Below are 19616 nucleotides of genomic sequence, written 5' to 3' on the forward strand. Positions count from 1 at the left end.
TGTGCTGATAGCAAGTGTATCGTGAATTCAGTGATACACTTCGGCACCCAGAAAAAGTGTTTCTCTTGCTTTGCCTCTGCAGTCTAACACGGATGTCTTTGCACTTTTAAAGCTGTGGCTACATGTCTCTATGAGTGTACTATACGTGTGTGGCTATGCATGTGTCAATGCAAGAGCATGTTTTTCCTTTTTTTTATGGAATAGCATAGCAAATGGACTTTAGCATGTTCCCCTCGAAGTTGTTTGGTTATTTCACAGAATCTGCACGTGTTACATAAATTATATATTTTTTATTGGATTCCAATAACACAACCATGATAACAATCATATTCCAATAATATTAACACATAATATGACATTCAACCTGCAAGTACACATTAGTTTATAAATTAAAAGATACATTCAATGTTTCGGAGCCAAATGAGAACACATTTCTCAAAGCTCCTCTGTACGCCTCTTTGGACACACATCCACAAAAGCAGTCCTCCAGCTCATATAGTTTGCAGTACTGCATATCTCCACAAAGCGTAGTGTCTCAGCCCTCTCGCTATTCCAGGGCAGTCTCTAAAGACTGCACTTGGGCGTGTTGACGGCCTCTTCCAGTGGGATCCCCAAGCCGCAGCCGATGAATTACAGAGTCTCACTCTGAAGTCTTTCCTCAAGTGTCCCAGCAGCTGTTTTCGCCGGCCTCCGTCATTTGGAGGTAGGAGTAAATAGCCTCCCTGAGCCCCTCGCTCACCAGAGAGTGATCTGACACTGTCCTCTTCCTCTTTAAGATCACCGATCTGGAGGGGACAAAGAAGAATTTGAGACTTCAGTGAGGAAAGTGACGTGGTAACTGAATCCGTTGGAGACTGCCGTTTCAACCTGCACATCCTGCTCTACATTTGCAGGTTCCACACATTCACAACTGGCACGTACCCACTGTAACCACAGGCCTATCTGTTGGCATGTCTGCCGGTGTTGTTTACACACTCTACACACCAGTTTATTCAGTACATTACCGCAGTGCTGAATCATTATCTTTCTAACGGACTGTCAACATAAACGGAAAAGGCAGATCTTGATGCTAATCTAGGAAAGACAGCGCTGAAAAATGAGTCACAGAGGGACATCTTATGGAAGACATCAGTACAAGTAAATCTAGAGCGAGCCACACCTGCTGATTTCCTTCCATTTGATGGTGGGCCTCCTGGTCGTTATTGGAATAGGCCGGGCCTCTTCAGCATTGTCTAAACCCTGGATGAAGCAAGGCATTGCCAGCCGACAGCACAATCCATCTGCGGTCTCTGCAAAAGAAGGCAACATTTTAGCATCAATCTTTTCAAGGGCTTTAGTGTTAAAGCAAAATAGTCTCAACATTAATACAAACCTGAATAGTGTTCCACCATGCAATGCAGGGAGGAGAAAGTCAGGCTTGGAGATATGTAGACCCATCCATTCGGGAGGGTAGAAATGCGGTAGTGCTTCACACAGTCCTGGTGCGAAGAGCTGGTTCTCCTCAGGATAGATAGCGAGTAGGAATCTAAATAAAGAAATAACACAGAGATACAGGAATTAATAAAATATGCCAGTCTTAGTTGTTAACCATAGTTCCAGTTGTTTCTGAAGCAAACTAAATAATTCTACTGAGCTTTACAGTGTAGTCTGTAAATAGCTGTGCCTTCAGTAGAAATAGAAATAGCAGTTTAAGGGTGATTTTCCTTAAGGAAAATATTATACTGGATTCAATGTCTGATGATGAATACTCCATAAATAAATAAATTCATATACATGAACAATAACAATCCTTTATACATACTTAATAAGTGTAACAAGCCATCACCACGTTTAGAAGTACAGAAGAAATGAAAATGAAAATAATTGGGTAGGAAATACTCCTCCCCAGCAGAGCTAGGCTAAGGGGAAATGCAACTTCAAATGAAGAAATTTCAGGGCTCCAAGCATGATGTTGGCCTCAGACTGAATGGTGATGATAAATCTAACAGTTAACAAAGGACGAATAAAAAACAAAAAACAATAAAAACCTCTAACCTCTGCTTGTCTCTGACTCTCGAATCAAGAAGGCTCCATTCTGGTTATTAGGAAGCATGAGCAGCTCCACTGCTTTGTACCTGCTGATGCCTTTGAACAGCCACCTGCATAATAATAATAAAAAAAAATGCACATTCAGAACAGTAAGATGAGAAGACAATGTCATATTTTACTGCTAGGAAAAATCCAGTGGAACAACATCAGAGCACATTCACCACTGGAGGAGGACTGAAACTACAGGAGGGAGGAGCTGATCATGTCACCGAAAAAGAAAAGCTCTGTTCCAAACATTTGTCTCCACTGAGGTAAAAGTTCACCTACACAGGGACCCCTCCCACCTCTCAGGGAACTCCCCGCCTCCCCTTTCATTTCAACTCCTCTGACTTTAGTCACGCACAGAAAAATGTGACAAATCTGCTAACGCGGTCCTTGTGTCTGTACCTGTCAGTAACTCTGGCCGTGTACTCGATAGGGATGTAGCTCTCCCGGCCTGTCGTTGTGGATCTCACCATTATGAAGTCCCCGTCGCTGTGAGTTAAAATAAATACAGAAATAAATAAATGACACTCATCACTAATTGTAGCTGAACTTTAAAACTGAAACATTAAGAGCAGTAATACATACTCTGATGTCATGGCCAGTCTTTCCCCAATGCACATGGTCAGTTGTGTTTCTCCAAATGATGGGTAATCAACAAGAGACACAATCACGGTTTCTGGGCTCTCTGCACAGATAGAAAGGAAGAGATATTTGATTTTAATCTTGCCTTTGGCTAATTATATATATATATATATATATATATATATATATATATATATATATATATATATATATATATATATATATATATATATATATATATATATATATATATATATATATATATATATATATATACATATACATACATACATACATACATACATACATACATACACACATATTTCTGTCCTGGGATTAAACCTACCCATTGACTCATCTGGGTTTTCAAAGACTGTCAGGTTGGATTGGCATCTGGTGAGGCAGGTCCCCATTGTCTGTGGTTTTCTTGCTAATTTGAAATGTCTACTGCTGCTAGGGGGGAAAAAAATATAGCGTTATTATGAAATCGCCTTTAGTAGCACAAATTCATAATTGAACTGCAAATGTAGTTCCTGCATTGGCATTGTGGTATCTGTAAAGCTACTTAGAGGTGCAGGATATTGTTTTAGGACACCTGAATCCGGGCAACAAAACCAGAATACAGGAAAGCGCCTAACCACAACAAGAGGTATGATATCCTGTGTTAAATTTCCAATGCAATACTTATGTGAGAACTATGGTCAGTTTCTCAAATGCAAAGTGAGATGAGATTTTACTTCTGTGGTAGCAGCAAGGCAGGAACATATCTCAAACTAAAACACTGTAACTAACTACTCCATTTCTTTGCAGTGCGTGATCATCACTCAGTGACAAAAATTCAAAGGCAATTTAAGCATAATTTCCTCGTTGTGAAAGTGAAGTCCTGGAACAAAAGGGGGGAAATGGTAAGAAAGAAAAGCATATTCTCACCTTTTTCAATTCTTGGAAGAAATATGTCCCTCCAGAAAATATATTCCGCTCAATTAGTTAGACTCCTTTCACGATAACAAATAAAATCCAAGTCTTCCCAGTGAAAAATGCTCTTCTGCCTTCAGCACATCCAATGTTGCTTGGGTAACGTGTAGTACATGTATAAGCTCAAGTTCCTACTCAGGCACGCTGCTCAATCAGTGTGTTCCTTGCTCTAATCAGTTACCACGAAGACTGCTGTGTTTGCGCAGCTGTTTATCGCGTGGGCTCACTGAAGAGAGGAAGCTTCCTGCCTGGCTTTTATACATGCGGCTTAGCTGCAACTTCCTGTGACGCTCAACAGTGACATAAACTACCTCAAGTTGATCTCTCTGATGCAGGCTGTTTTGAAGAGGCACCAATTGTGCGCTTGTTTATGGAATGAATGTGTACGTCAGTGAAATTTGTCATCCCCATGTACATGAACCCTGTGGCGCATTGTGGGTTGAAGAGGTGTCATCAGTTTACAGTGACAGTTAATGTAAAATAAGCTTATACTGGACAAACTATCTGAATTTCTGTATTTTGAAATGTGCGGAAAAGGGAAAACCGTGGAGATGTTTTCGCTCTTTAGATTATTATCCATCATGTTAAGATTCCAGTTGTTGCCGTGAGATAAAGGACAAACTTCTGCAGAATCAGGCGGTTCCACTGCCAACCTACGCGTGCCACGATTTCTCATCCATCCACCACAGTGACAATGCAGAAACAGCCCACCAGTGGGGTTCTGCTCTTTTATACATGTAAGTGTGAAAAGGTGAAAGGCAATCCAGATTTTTTTTTTTTAAATTGTCACGAATTCTGTAACTGTGCAGCTCTACTGCTTATGAAACCATGAGAGGGCAGGAAAGAAAAACATGTCTCTGTTGAAAAAACACAAACCAAACCAGTCGTTCCTGGAAATATTAATAAAACCAAGATAAAACTGTCATATCTCCTTGTTCTGTGTCTTAATCAGATGTACTCTGAGCTGCTTCAGACGCAAATGAGCAAGTGTACCCTGCACGGAAACAATACAGCAAGAACAGATCAGATTGGTGCTGAATCACCAGAACAGCCTGTTAGCACAGATGGAAAGAACTTTGTGCTCTTTTAAAAAAAAAAAAAAAATCTGAGATTAACTCATTCCAAACCACTGATGTACATCTTTCTCAAATAGAAACTGAAAAAGTTTTACTAAATAGAGCATATTTCCTGCGTTTTAGTCAACTCGTGTAAAAAAATTATGCAATGATCAGCCCGACTCTGCTTCTCCGAGTACAACCTCAGTAAATGCACCACAGATGTCAACAAAAACAGGGCATTCGTCATAATGGGGGTTTATGCATGTCACATTATATTCTATGCAAAAATGCTCGGAAAGCTCCATCAAGTAAGGGAAATTAATAATTAGCAACAGGGCTCCCACAATCATTACAGTAAGCAGGTCCTCAGTGGGCGTTATGATTAGCATATTAACACTATTTTCCCATTCTGCTTTGTTTTCAGAAATCATCTTATTTACAGAGCAGCTGATCATTGTTTTTGTAACATGTGCTAAATATAGACCACCTCATCTGTGACAGCAGAAGTTATCTCTCAGAAACAAAATAAGAAACAAGAGCGGTTGGAAACTCACTCACCACAGTCACCACACTTTTCCACTAACGGGAGAGCCGATGTATGAGAACGCTCTGCTCGCAGACGCGCTCTTTCTCTCATTCATTCGATTAGGTTGCACGCTTGTTCACAAGCCGTTGGTTTAGCAGAATTATTGGTTAAAGCACTGACAAATAAAAATAAGACACGTTCTCGTCTCGTATCTTTATTCAGTAGTAATATAAATGAGCTAATCAGCAGACAGTGAGAAGCACCACATGGCCCCTGATGGAAGGGACTCATACTTTTCACATCAGATCCCACTTGTTGAAGGTTGTTAAAACAATGAATATACTAGTCAACTGAACAACATCAAAAAAAGGGGGAAAAAAGCAAATTAAAAAAACAGCAACACAAAGCAGAAGGGAAAATGAAATGCTGGGTTGAGTTAAAAAACCAAACAAAGTCAAATTACTTGAAGTGAAACACAACTGAAAGTTCAAGAGCAGCTCTACATTTAACTTAGCTGGACTTAACAGTGTGCTACAGTATGCAATGCTACTTGCACGCATCATCCACATCACTTTATATGCAGCTTTATTTCTGTAAATATTAAGTGATCTCCTGCCGTGCGTTGTATCTAATTTGCATTGCAGCTAGTTTGATGATAAAGACACACAATCATGATTTACAATCGATGTTAGGAGTTAAAAAAAAACAGTTACTTTGATTTCTACACTGTGTGAAGACATTTGAAACAACGACAATGTGAAAAAAATAAATACAGGACTGGACAGCTGAGTCATATGGTCAATCATATGGTTTTTGAATATACAACACATCTGAATGGAGTTATGGTTTCTGATAGGAATGTGAGTTTGACAGTGTATTTAATACAATATTTTATAATATGGATCTGCTAATATATTTATTACATCCTCCTTTCTAATCACATAGATCATTATAGATCTTCCTAGCATTGAGCTGCTTAGGATGAGAGAGAGAGAAAGTTAGAGAGACGTGGAGAAGGGACATAAGTTACTATGGGAGAGTGCGAGGTGGGGGCGGATTGGGGGCTTAGCAGGAGACCTCCATGGTCTGGGGCCCGGCCTTGCTGTCCAGGCTCCCGGTGGTGCCGCCCTCCAGCAGGCTGTTGACGTTGCTGCGGCTGCGACTGTTGTCCATGGAAGTGATGCTGGAAGAGGAGGTGGTGCGTGAGCGAGCCAAGCGAGTCATTCCTGCTGAAGGTACTGAAAGAGAAACGCGCGTTAATATTCCACTCACACGGCCCACAGACTCGGTGCAGCGTGGGAATGCAGATACCGTGACACATCAGCAACAACAACAACAACAACAGGAAACAAGTGCTTAGCATGCAAACTGCTCTCATAAATGGAGACTAATCAAATTATCCACAAATGTGCTAACAGTAAGTACAGCAGCAGCACACCGTATTTGCAATCCAACGGAACTGACAAGAAGCAACAGCGGCAGCTCATGCAGTAAACTAGGACACTCAGGGCATGCTGAGAGGGAGTGAGGTGAATGTCATCAGAGTATGCAAAGGGTGCAGTATGCTGACTGTATCCACAACCCAGAGCTGCTGTTCCAAATATTAAACAGTGCTCTCGAGAACTTCGTGCATACATTGACATTCATCCACTGTACTGTTATGAGGCCACTGAGTTCAAAGCCTCCTCATCTGGCAGCTACTTAAAAACCTGGTACCTGATTCGTTGCTCAGGTGACTGAGAAGAACGTAGGGAACTTCAGGCAATGATTAAAGAGGGAAAGAAAGGAGAAAGGGAGACATGTTGAAAAGCAAGCTCTTCATGGTGCTTTGCCACGCCTCAGTGTATTTCGCAGCAGTTTTTGTAGACAAATAGCTGTCATTTGTTTGCTAGCAACAGCAGGTAAGAAATGAAGACATGCATGCAAGTTATACCGTACACTTGAGTTCCTGAGCTTTCTGGCCGTTTCCCTTTGCATTTCACACTGTGGCAATGTGTTAATGAGGGAAAACCAGCTTTCAGAAACATGCTGAGGTGTTAAGATTTTTTTCCACACTTTCACTGCATGAAAACACTCTTTTTAATCTGCTCTAATCCTGCAGTGGCATTTACTCAACAGGAGCACTTGGTGGCCTTTAAGATAAAACCCAGGCTCTGGCATACTAGCTACACATGGCTGCCCTCCTACAGTGAATGGCCCGGGAAAGAGAGAGTTGGTGTTACAGAAAGACACACATAGGCAGCGATCATCTGTGCAGCTGGTAAAAGCAAAACTACATTCATCTGTCCATCAATCAGAGTCTTGGTTGGTGCATAGCAAGCCTGTAGGGTCTTCTAGAGATGTGTTTGTGGCTTCTCTGCTTTTTATGTTTTTATTTTGTTATTTTTTAACAAATGAATGACTGTAAAGCCTGAAGGCCTGTTTAACCATGCGCATTGAGTCTCTTTTGACAAATACTGCATCATTAAACAGTTCAGACAGAAAAGAAAACACACCAGGCAAAAAAAAAAAAAAGGGTAATTTTTAACGCCCACTCTGAACCGAACAGGAAGCAAATTGCTGTTCAGCTCATAGAATGTGATCGTCAATTCTAGAAGCACTAACACCTCACCTACTGAGGCTGGTGGGAGCCACAGACTGCAAAAAGCAGAGAGGAAATGGTGTTAGCATCCATCGAGCCACGTGGGCTGCCTCTCCGTGAGCAGGGTGACAAAAAAAAAAAAAGCAAAAACAACTTTCTTTTCACGCTCTGCAGGCCAATGTCCGAGGGGGGGGGGCTAGCAACAGCTCGCAGACTGCATTGAAAACAAGTCTCAATTAAGTAACTTTTGTCATTGCACTCACGTCAACAGGAAATTCAGTGGAGCGCCTGGGCCACAAACACGTCAGTTCAAACAGGTATTAGTCTGTAAACAATTCTTGGACACTGACTACTAGCAAACCAGTTTAAACCAGTTTAGAGTTAGATCTGTTTACCCTTCAGTCACATACAAAAAGCCCCAAAACAAAACAAAAACACAAGAGCATCTTCACTTACTGTAGCCCATGCCCTGGATAAAGTACTTGAATGCCTCAGCAAGTTTTCCTGGCTGCAAGAAAAAAAAAAAAGTTAGAAGATCGTGTTGCTCCAAGAAAAGAGCAAGATGACGTTCATGTCTCTCGATAATTTAAAAACAAACAAACAAAAAAACCCACCTGCACAACCTGGGGCAAGCCTCCACAATCAGCCATCTGAGAGGAAATTATCAGTCTCATCAATGAATCACATTTATAAATATGAATATCATACATCTCATATGTTAGAAAGTGCAGTGAGAAGCATCACCTTTAGCAATGTAGTCTTGGTGGGATTTAACCTGGAATTGCACTCCACCTGTAACATCAAAGACAGGCAAACACTGAGTGATGAAGAACCGCTGCTTGTTGGCATAACAAATCCTTCCCCAAGCTTCTTAGCGCATGGAGATGATGGATTGTAATCACCACCGGCACCACTCACCACGGCCTCCACAGCAGGTGACGTGTCACCGACCACCAGCAAAGCAGGGCAACTGGAATAAATGAGCAGTGGATATTCTCAAATCACGCCATGCACTCACAGCCCAATGTGTATATTTGTGTCATCTTGATCTCACAGACTTACGTTAGTGTGTTGACCGTGTCCTCATTCAGACCCACTATGGGCCTCTCGATCTCAAGGTCTCGACGGCTGGTGCAAGGGGAAAAAATGAGAAAGTGTTAGAGAAGCTGAAAAGGACGTTATCTCGTTAGACCTCTGTGCTTTGCATTTTTTGTGCTTGTATATTTGGGCTTTACTCCACAGCAATTAACTGTCTTTGTTAATAAAAGTTCTCATAAATGTAATGAATAAGCAAAAATACAGGCAACTGCAAAACCTAATATTAAATGTGTCCTGGTATGTTCATTACCAACTCTGTATTTTTATTCTTAGACACGGCTGAAGCATCTGCGAGTGACTCATAATTCAAAATAATCCTTATTTATCTTATAGTGAGCCTTTTTCCTTCCCTCCCAGCCAGAGCTGCGTGCCTGAGATGTCTTTATCAGGGATCTAAGCTATGAAAACGCAACTGTAACAATATATAGCAGAAAACTGAAAATACAAGTTAATATATAGTTTATAATAACCATGAACTGTTTCATACTATTGGTAGGAGCCACAGAAGAGGGCCAGGTTGTCCTGGTTGATGTCTTGGGCGATGTGGAGGCGGTAGGTCTGGATCAGCTCCTGGTTGTCTGTGAGCTCATCCTGAGAACGGATTAATAAACCGACAGCGTGATCGACATGGCACAATCTACTAGTTTCTATAACTGAGAGGACACAGATAAAATAATTAGCAAATGTCTGAGAAACAAGTGTCGAGGGAAATTTGAAAAGAAAGCCTCCAGAGGTTCAGCTGCTGTTTCACAGCTTCAATGAGAAAAGGTCAGGAGAACTACATAGCAGTAAGTGAGACTCACAGTGCTGAAGTGGTGAGCCATGACGATATCCACCAAGTTACTGGTCCATCCAGAAAGCTGCACACAAGAGAAAGACGAGCCACGGTAAGATACTAACAAGATCTGATTTATTTCTGGAGAGTGGACTAATTAGAAGTAAATAAACTGACATAGACATCTTCAAGTTTTGTGATTGTGAAGTGATCTACTGCTACTATAAATGCACAGTCCCTAGATTCACTGGTATACCTATGTCAGCTGGTATACCTGCATTTTATAACTCTTGAGTGCTATAAACTTCGTAAATGGAAGAAATTGCTCAGGACTTTTCTTCTTTGCCATGTTTCAGACATTAATAACAGCTCCTACAAGTGTGATGTTTTAAATGTATATGGCAGAAACGGCACATCATATTATTATCACAGTAAAGAATGTTTTCCACATACAACCTTGTTGAATATACACAGCAAGAGCACCATAGTAAACACAGTGTTTGTTCTTTAAGCCAATTATTCAAGATGAACATAAAAACTCACAGAAAGGTTTTGTTTAATTAGATAGATCTGATTGTGGTCAACACAGAAACAGAAAGTATTACCAAACGAATCCAAAAGGGTTATATATATTTATTTCTCTCTCTCTCTCATCAGATTTAATATTTACTCTGAATAAACGTAATTTTACTGTTTCTCTTTTTTAACTAAATAAGAAACCAAAGCACGAACACCAGTTTATAACAGTAATAATAACATGGTCATGATACACAAGGAGGCAAATCAACACCACAATGTATTAATTAATATCAACACGATATAAGGCTGGAAACTGAACCGAAATGGTGTGTACATTATTTAAGCCCCTCTCCCATAAGAAATGCATGTTTATCTTTGCCGCTCCAACAAGCAAAATGATGCTTCCAGACTATGACAGTAAAACACAGTTTAGCAATGTGCTCAAAGCACGACATGTCTGAAGTCATCTAAAATCTAAAGTACCATGACATCAATTTATGGAGCACAGACTAGTTTTGCAGGGAGTCCTGGATAGATAGCGGACTTACTAAACACTAACAAGAGATTATAAATAACGCAGTGGACATTTTATATCTAGTAGATAAATAAACAGATTTTTTAAGAGGGGTGAGCTTTTATAGAATTTTTAACTAGGTAGTTGATTCGTATTGACTAGTACTGTCTTCAGAAGGCAGAATTTTCTCTTTTCATATATGATGAAAATCCTGGTCATCGACGAGGCGGAAATACTGACCTTTGAAGCAGCCCAGTCAATCCAGCCTTCAGCACACGGGTCGACATTAATGAGTACCAGCCCCTCCACGAGGGACGGGTTGTTCAGCTGTGAAAGTAAAGATGCACGAGGATGAGAGCTTTTTAACAAAAAATGTCTCCCTGTGTTTTGTTTTGTTTATTCATTTCTTTCTCTTTATCATTTTTAAATCATATTGTAGTTTAATCTGAGCATCTGAACGAGGGAATGTTCTCCCAGGAGCTACATCTTCACAACAAAAAGTTTGTAACATTTTGATGATGTTGCGTGTCCTCTAAAGAAGCAAAAACATGATTAAAAGTGAAGCATGTCTGTTCTGTTAAATGATGATGGAGTCACAAACCACTTCTAAATCAAGGGGTGCAGCTTTAGAACTTCCTGTAGACAAAAAGAGGGTATCTGGGGAAATCTAAGATCCAATGAGAGGGCGGCGGCTGCTGCTTCATCAACACGATGCTAATGCAGCGCGGCGGCATCTGCTGCAAATCCATCATGGGAAAACATTTTGCTCCAAGCCAGTTAAAGCAAGCAATGCGTTTCAGAATCAATTTTTCCTCATTAATTCTAAATAAGAACAGACTGTCCACGGAGAGCCCAACGCTACAATTCCTCATTTCCACACCTTCCCCTTTTACCATCCTCTCTTTTTATCATTCATTTTTTAGAGCTCCTTCACTGCTCTATGTCACTTCGAGATCTTTCTGCTAGCTTGTGCTTATTTTAGCTGCACTGTACCGAATGCAGAAACAAAGCAATAGCAACGAAGAGAGAGATATTTAACCAAGGTGATTCATCACCTGGGGAATGGCAGCATATCTAGCAGACTGTAGAGGAACCTGATGCCCTGTGTGGGCTTGATGGGAGGCTTTAACGTTCAGTGTGACAAACTGTGTGGTCTGAAAACCTTTAATTATTACAGGCGAGACAGAGAATCACACAAATAAAGACATCAAGGGCAAGGAAGAACAGAAATATAAGGATGGGTGAGTCTACACGCCGCGGTCCTGCTGTGGACTTACTGCAAAGCGGGTGAGGATATACGCTCCTGCTCCCACGCCGATGCCGATCACGCTGTTCACCCTATAAAGAAACTGCTCGTTAGTGCGTGGCTGAAGATGAATAATTCATTTATGGCAAAATCATCTTATCAATAATTAGCTATCAGCCAGGGGACACTCACTTCAGCTGAGTCAACACAGAGGGCAGCATTTCGGCCAACTCATCCATGGTTGGATAGCGATACCTGGGCACGAGCGACACATGTGAGTCCATGTGAGCAGTAAAGAAAATGCTACCTTCAAGTCCATTCATAAGTTTAAATACTTCAGGAACAGACTGGATGATGACTGCACTTCAATTAGAAAATGAACCAACAGCTCACTTTCCTGTCTATGCACACAAATTGATTGGAACTCTCTCAACAGCACTGATATGAATAAATATGTACGCGTTCATCGGCGCGTGCAAAACCAGTCTGACACTCACCCGCTGGGAAAGGGAGGCGCTCCCTCCTGCTGGCCGGGCGCATCGACGTGAACCACAGCAAAGTGCTGGGTGATCTCCTGCATGTCCTCGTAGTTAAACAGGGTGTTGAAGCAAGACTTGTCTAGAAAGGTGGAAAGACGTAGACATAAAATGTGACATGCAGGGGTTAACGGTCTTTGTTAGCTGCAAAGAACAGAGCACTGCATATTGATGAGCTTATTTTTGGCCGACTCACGGTTGAGGCCGATGTCGTGATAGGTGAGGATGATGGGTCGGTTGCCCTTTGGAACGCCTCTCATTGTCACATGGAGAACGCCATGTGGCGTTTCAATGTCGTGCTCCTGTAGCCAAAGAGGAGGAAAAAAAAAATAGTTCAGGACTAACACAGGTGGAAAGATAAAAAGCTTCCACATATGACCGCTACGACAACAATTCTGTTATAGCTGTTACAGCGTTACCCCAGAACTCCAGGAGAGTCCAAAAATCATCTAAATAAAAGAAGAACAATTGTTGTATATGGGATTTTTCTCTTTCATCACTGCCAAGCACAAAACAAAGACACTTTCTGTCTCATTTCCCCAAAAGGCAGACATAAAGGCAACATTTTAGCTAAAACGAGCCATTTCTATCATACTGATTGAAGTCTGCATCAAAGCTCCAACATGGAGCCACACACAAACCAAAGTAAACAACCCACAACAAACAAGACATTTGGGTTATATCTTGAATTGGGCATGCAGAGGATAAACCTTTTGTCGCCAGCTCACATCCCCTGTGCCCTCGGACAAACAAAGCACTGAATGGCCAGTTCAGGAAAACAGTCTTTCTATCCCAGGGTCTGAAACTCACAGTTCTTTTCACAAGAATGACTTTGCAAAAATGCCAGCATCATTTGTCTTCACTCAATGTCTTTGCAAAGAAAAGACCCATTAAAATTCAAAGTGTTCATACTGGCTTCATTCTCTCTGTTGCTTTACAATTTGATCGAACACTCGGGGCGCTTGAGTACCTTAAACACACCGCTTCTGCAACGGAAAACATTAAGAGGCTTCAACATATTTTCATCTGGCACTTAATCTGTGTGGAAGATCCAGAAAAATGATCAAGATAAAAAGAAAGACTGTTTAAAGATGACACAGCAAAAACAACAGCGCCTTAATATTGTTTACAGGATCCAAAAACAGGGCAGGAAGTGACATTAAGAGAAATAATAAACTACACAAGAAGAGGCAAATGCATTTCCCAGATTCCCCCAGAATCACCGAATCATCATGTTACAATGCACAAAACCTCCCAAGATCAGCATGATCTGCAGCTGCAAACTGCCCCGTGCACGTTCTAGCCACATGCATGCACGCTAGGGTGTCTGTGCTGCACAGAACAGCGGGTGGTGCCTCATCCGCTTGCCTCGTCAGAAGGCCCACTGGTCATCAATAATAAAGAGAGAGTGAGCCTGAGTGGAAGAGAGACACAGGTTACGGCTGACAGACTAAAAGGGGAGTGTGACTGACTGTACACTGCCGTTTTTCCCCTGCGTAATCTCGGCCGCCTGCATATAGCTGACGGACATGTGTCCCAGTCTCTTCAGAGATAAAGGCTAATTCTCAAGAGACTGTACTGACTTACATCTGCAATCTATAATAAGAGGAAAAATACTCACCATGTCAGCAACAGTGTGAGATATTTGCTTTTGAGTGGGAGTTGCTATAGAGATTAGCCTGTCGCACAAGACATGAAAACTGCATTCAAAAACACCACAAAGTGATGCTCAAGATAGCGAGCTACAAAACAGCTTCTCATTATAACCTGTATTTCTCAGATGGCACAAACCCTAAAGAAAGCCTATCTGCTGACAGGAAGCTCTGCCCTCATCGAAGGGCTTTTAATGAAACGATTCTGTAACCTCGGTCTGGTGAGGTGACAGAACAACCTGTTAAAGGTGAAAAAACACTCTCACTAAGGCTGTGTTGCTGCAGAATCTTTAAGGTTTTTAACACAAGGACAGAGTCAAGGACACTCAGTGCTTTGCTCTGAGAAACAATATAAATGCACTTTGTTCAAATGCTGGTATTCTGTTGAGTCTATGTGCTATACGTGCACCCTAACATGTGTTAGGTAAACCGGCGGAGGGAGAAATCAGAGGAATCTGGGAGGCAATAGAGCATGAAAGCAAAGAGTGACAGAGACAGGCTGGACATCTAGAGAGAGGGAAAAAGAAGGAGAGCACTGCAATGGCATCAACCTTTTCCCCACTTTAATACATTTATGATAGCTAGCATTTTGACGAAAAGTACATAAAGGCATTTGGGCTGGGTTGGAGGTGAAATGGGGATACTGAGCAGAGGTTTTATGCTTTGAGGAGAGGGACTTTTCTGGTGCCACAAATGGGTGAGTACTCATTTTTCAAAGAAACATAGTGAGAGAGTGACATGAAAAAAAGAAACAAACAAACAAACAAAAAAAACAGAGCACTTTGTCATGCTGATCTTCTTCCCGCAATCCACTGCCTATCAATCCCTCCTCTCAGTTTACTCCACCCTGCCAGGAGAGGCATCAATCACCACTGGGAGCAGCATTACTGGGCGGAAACACCAAGCGGTCTGTAAATGACTTAAGTGCACACATGCAGGTGGACAGAGCCCGGGATCATCTCGGGTACAGGCCAACCTCATCCATTTCTGACACTAACACGACCCTCCCCACCTGCAGCACACACAGTAAGTGTGTGTGCCATCAAAGCAGTGGGCTGAAACGACAAACTCAAGGTCTCTGCGGGGAAGGAACAACCCGCTACAGTGGCTTTGGTGGTTTCTTGCCACGGTGTGTGGGGTGGGTGGTGAGTGACCTCCCTGTGATAACAGAAAAAAAGAACACAATGCACACCTGCAAAAAATCTACAGCAATTCACTCATCGCCGGGCGAGACATGATGAAGACATGCAGAAACAAACATGAGAGAGCCACAGGGTCATTACACACACAGTAACCAGCTGATGGATATTGACAGGCGCACATCCACAGGATGAAGCAGCTGCACATCCTAAAACACTTGAGCACAACACAAGCATCTTTCATATCATCACATTAAAATGCACAACTGCACCCTGAGCAGCTTTAGACTGTGCAGGCTACACATATGGACGCTGTGTGACCTGTAGTTGCGCGCACATACGCACACGCACACACTGAACAAATGGTCACCCCATACCAGCAGCTGCCCAGAGAGCACGAGTCCCATCAAAGCCAGACCCCAGAGCTATTCCCTTCGTTTAGCCAGCTGCTGTCGGCATGTCTTTGGAGAAACAGCACCACAACACCCCTAATCTGAACCAGAACCTCCTTGAAGCACGGACAGAGCCAGGTGTGTCGAGTCAGGCGAGACACGTTTGTCACTCACCACTTCATTTCCAGCGCATGCAATCTGGTCCAGGTCCAGAATAGCTGACATGGTTTTCCCACACAGGAGAGGAGTGGTGTAATGCTATGTGTGAGTGTGCGCTGGGCAGCTTTGAAGCCCTCAAAAAGGAGCAGGAGGAGGGAGGGAGCGTTGGTAGGAAGGGAGGGATGTAGGGTGAGGCAGCTAGAGCTGTAGCGACAAGGAAGGAAGAGAGGGAGGAGAAAGACACAGCAGATGGAGTGAGGAGGAGAAGGAAAAGTAACCTGAATGAAAGCAGAAGGAGGCGGTGGGGGATGGATACGATGCAGAGAGAACGAGAGAGAGGGAGCGACGGAAACAAGAGGTGGGAAAGAGAGCAGGAAAAAGACAAGAGGGGGAGGAGAGTGAGACTGCAGTTTGTGCTTGGTAGTCACAGTGCGTCCATACATCCAGTCACTGGTTCTTCTAATTGGATTGCGGAGGGTCAGGTGGGTAGAGGCAGAGGGTGGGGTTTGGAGGAGAAAAGGAAAGGAGGGAGGGGGAATGGAAGCGGGGTGATGGGGTACAAAGAATGCAGTCCAGGAAAATGTGCAGGCTGCTGACGTCACGCTGTCTTATTGATGAGGAGAGGAGGCTGACTTTGACGGCTCGCCCTGGGCTGTTTTCTGCATCAGCAAAATGGCTGCTCGTCGCTAAGCACCGTATCCACATTTATTTTTGCATCACATTTCATCCGAATGGCTTTAGAACCCCGAAATATCTCCGTGTGAGTGGATATAATCAGATCCAGCTCACAGCAAGAGTGGACTAGCGTATAACACAGCAGGAGGGCTTACGATAGCAATAGCTTTGCTGCGGATGTTGGCTCATTCAAGGCACCACTTAATCATGTAAATGACTGTCAAGTAGTGACTCTAACACTGAGCTTTGGCTAATGACTCTCCTCGTGTTCCAGGCTTACGAGCAAAAGATAGCAAGCCACCTTTTCCCTTACTATCAAAACAGGACATGATCAGGATTTATGTCCTCTAAACTTGCTGCTGAGTCATTTGATCCACGTAGTGTATTGCTCTCTCCTTCTCACTCTCCTACCATCAGTACAACTCCTAACGGTGCAGGGTGTCACGCCTTTGACGGGGTGCTTAGTGCAGCCAATGGCAAACATGTAGACACACAGAGTTTATGAGATTATAAGGACCAGGGTCTCTTTATTGGTTAATCATATAGCAGCATGTTTGGCTGTAGACCAGTTTCTCTGATTTATTTCCTTTCTTAACCCACAGAGGGTGCCAGCGAAACACATGTAGTCATTTCAAGCACTGAATCATCATGTGCCTCACCACAGCTCCCTGCAGCCTGAGGAGTCATACAGACGCACAGTGACACTATGATCTGCAGAGATTAGTTCAATTGCATCATTTCCAGAAAGTAGGGTTTGATTTGAACCAATTTTTGTATATTAAAATGCGCCAGCTCAAAACATTGTTTACCTGTGACACGGTCAGTTTGATGACTATGACAAATGTGTTAATCATATGTTATAGTCTACACAGCCACAAGATCTCCACCAGTGTATCAGAAAGCTTTCTGCACTGTCATCTTCACAACACTAGATGAGAAAGCTGTTCTAGCAACACATGGCAGCTCAGCATGTTACCAACACAGTTAAGGTTCTTTTTTTCCCAGTTAAATTGTCACTTGTCTGGAGCTATGGAACAGCCTCGTGGCACCCTCTAGTGAGCATAATGACACAGTGAGGATTTGAAAAGCCACAGACTAAATAATAATAAAGTTAGGCAAGGTTATAAAGAGAAACTGCTATTTTAAAAGTAAACACATCCCTTAAAATGTAAAAACCTACACGCTGCATACAATATATAAAACGCTATACATATATAGACACAATAAACAAAGCTTAAGCAAAAGTTAAAAAAATGGACTTAAAAACATAGCAGTGCGAGACTGCAGCAACACCATGACACTAAAACTATTTTTGAAATGCACAGTCAGCCATTTAAGTGAAGTCACTCAGCGTTCTGGGACCCATGGGTTTGAGGAGTCTGTCACACACCTTCCTCTCCCTTTCCTGGCATAAGCAGAAAATTGTAAGAGAAACAAAGCTGCAGCAGTTTGAACCTTTAGGTTCCCTGACTCCACCCCACCACCACTGTCCTCCTCTGCAGGTATGCACAGCTCTGGCACGACTCCTGCAGTACCTGTGGACTGCCTGTGGTGGGAGCTTTAGCAGCAGGAAGAGAGCAGCTGGATTCATCCTCCAGCTGCTGGAATGTCACAGCTCAGAGTGATGTTGCGGCAGGCAGGACCCCTCCCACACAGACGTCTAAGGTCTGATGTCTTGTATAGGGCGTGTTCTCCTTTTATCTTAGTGTTTTACGCTGCGTGACGGGTTCAGTGTTATACTAAATATTTACAAGATATTTACTCCATCACGTCTATTGCCAAATGGCCAGATTACCAAATCAGGAGGAACACCAGCACAGTTTGTTAACATTATAAATCTTTTAAGAGAATTGACCATCATCAGCACCCTTTTTAGTAATTTCCCATCTTCAGCCGCTCCCTTATTCACAGGGGGTCGCCACAGCGGTTTGATTGATTTGGAAGAGTTTTTACACCAGTTACTGTTCCCAAAACAATCTCCTCAGGATCAAACTGGGAATTTTTCACTAGTTAGGCGAATGTGTAAAACCACTACACTGTGAACTCCCTGAGCTTCCTGAGTGTGACCATGTGAGGTCATAATGGCTGAAAGGCAAATGAGGTCAAACCACCAGTGGGACAGATTCAGGTTCAATTCTCTCTGTAACTGACAACAGCATGACGTCAAAGGGAATCACAAAAAAGTGACTGACTGAGTGACTGTCAGCTGACTGACTGCAGGATTGTACGCACATGAATGTCTTTATAATAGTTCTGACAGGATGCTAAGGAGCATGCAGCTTGCCTGCTCCGGCTAACATGCTTACTCTCTTCCCCCGCCTGCGTCGGCTATATTTAGCTCTGCCGGGATGCTGGAAGGAGGCGTGACTGCAGAAAGTGAGCTAGGGATGAAAGGTTTAACCCTTTGCAGTCATGATGGCCATTAAAACACAGCACAGAGCTTTCCCCAGCGTCGTGACTCCTCCTCCTGCAGGAGAATCGTTGCAAGAAAAAGAAAACTGCCCAAGAGGTGGAAGGCTGGCAAGCTCGCTCCTCATTCTAAGACATAAAAAAGGGGGGTATCTGGAAAACTGCTTCCTCATGGTTAATAACTCTTCTTCTGGAATGACAATTATTCTTACATTATCACATAAAGGGGCTTGACTATGAATAAAATACAGTAAAAAAGGCAGGCACTAAAAAAATCATACTGAGGCAGGTGCTACAGTTGTTTATTTTTCAAAAAAAACACAACCTGATATGAATTTAACATAATCTTTGCTTTATGCAAAGAATAAAGTGAGTGTGCTTTCTCAGTCATTAGCACAAAGCACTATTCAAATTTTCTTTAAAAGGTCCTCATTTGCAAATGATCACTACACTTGCCTCCAAAGAAATAGATGCACGTTAGCAAAAGCAGCAGAATTTTAATCAGGTGAGCACATAACTACTGGTTTTTCCTTTCTGTCACAGTCAGCGGTGTCAAGAGTAAACGCAGAGAGCAAGTTGGACCAAACACGCCTTTCGCCTGCATTAGGCATCCATAAATGTGCGTGTTATTACTGAGTAACGCTGCTCGGATGTACGAAGAATGCATGGGTTCAGCAGTGTGGAGCTGAGAATGAATCATAATGCTA

At 42.6% G+C, this 19616-nt stretch overlaps 2 protein-coding genes across 5 annotated transcripts in view; both read right to left on the bottom strand.

Annotated features, from left to right (window-relative positions):
- Positions 1-307: 307 nt before the first annotated feature.
- On the bottom strand, positions 308-3963 carry sla2a (Src like adaptor 2a). Of its 2 annotated transcripts, none has more exons than XM_035905172.2 (8): positions 3586-3963; positions 3002-3105; positions 2659-2758; positions 2476-2562; positions 2035-2138; positions 1373-1525; positions 1160-1289; positions 308-785 (listed from the first exon to the last, which is right to left on the bottom strand). In XM_035905172.2, the coding sequence occupies exons 2-8, from the start codon at positions 3066-3068 to the stop codon at positions 659-661; spliced, it is 768 nt and encodes a 255-aa protein (XP_035761065.1). In that variant the 5' UTR covers positions 3069-3105; positions 3586-3963; the 3' UTR covers positions 308-658. The 2 variants fall into 2 exon arrangements, with proteins under 2 accessions (XP_035761065.1, XP_006784757.1); XM_006784694.3 differs by having other exon boundaries at positions 3002-3108.
- Positions 3964-5412: 1449 nt separating this feature from the next.
- The window catches only part of ndrg3a (ndrg family member 3a), a 33796-nt gene continuing 19592 nt past the window's right edge, over positions 5413-19616 (bottom strand). The window contains exons 1-15 of one of the 3 annotated variants that reach the window (XM_006784692.2): positions 15841-16240; positions 12680-12785; positions 12445-12565; positions 12140-12202; positions 11979-12039; positions 10942-11028; positions 9697-9753; positions 9381-9484; positions 8858-8923; positions 8714-8765; positions 8540-8587; positions 8410-8445; positions 8252-8303; positions 6931-6969; positions 5413-6452 (exon numbers count right to left, since the gene is read on the bottom strand). In XM_006784692.2, coding sequence (XP_006784755.1) covers positions 6280-6452; positions 6931-6969; positions 8252-8303; positions 8410-8445; positions 8540-8587; positions 8714-8765; positions 8858-8923; positions 9381-9484; positions 9697-9753; positions 10942-11028; positions 11979-12039; positions 12140-12202; positions 12445-12565; positions 12680-12785; positions 15841-15891 — 1116 coding nt within the window. In that variant the 5' untranslated portion in view covers positions 15892-16240 and the 3' untranslated portion in view covers positions 5413-6279. Of the gene's footprint in view, positions 6453-6930; positions 6970-8251; positions 8304-8409; positions 8446-8539; positions 8588-8713; positions 8766-8857; positions 8924-9380; positions 9485-9696; positions 9754-10941; positions 11029-11978; positions 12040-12139; positions 12203-12444; positions 12566-12679; positions 12786-15840; positions 16241-19616 lie in introns of those variants that run through there. The other 2 variants (XM_006784691.3, XM_006784693.3) reach the window with 2 other exon arrangements.

Source organism: Neolamprologus brichardi, chromosome 5 (genome assembly GCF_056152115.1).
Source record: "Neolamprologus brichardi isolate AB-2024 chromosome 5, ASM5615211v1, whole genome shotgun sequence".
In the NCBI taxonomy this organism is placed as follows: domain Eukaryota; kingdom Metazoa; phylum Chordata; class Actinopteri; order Cichliformes; family Cichlidae; genus Neolamprologus; species Neolamprologus brichardi.

Bases quoted from the DNA above. Each gene is read 5' to 3' on its own strand.
- sla2a (XM_035905172.2), bottom strand. From the start codon at position 3,068: ATGGGGACCTGCCTCACCAGATGCCAATCCAACCTGACAGTCTTTGAA. The intron at 2,759-3,001 runs GTAGGTTTAATC...CTATCTGTGCAG, and splicing joins AAACCCAGATGAGTCAATGG to AGAGCCCAGAAACCGTGATT. The intron at 2,139-2,475 runs GTACAGACACAA...ATTATTATGCAG, and splicing joins ACGGCCAGAGTTACTGACAG to GTGGCTGTTCAAAGGCATCA.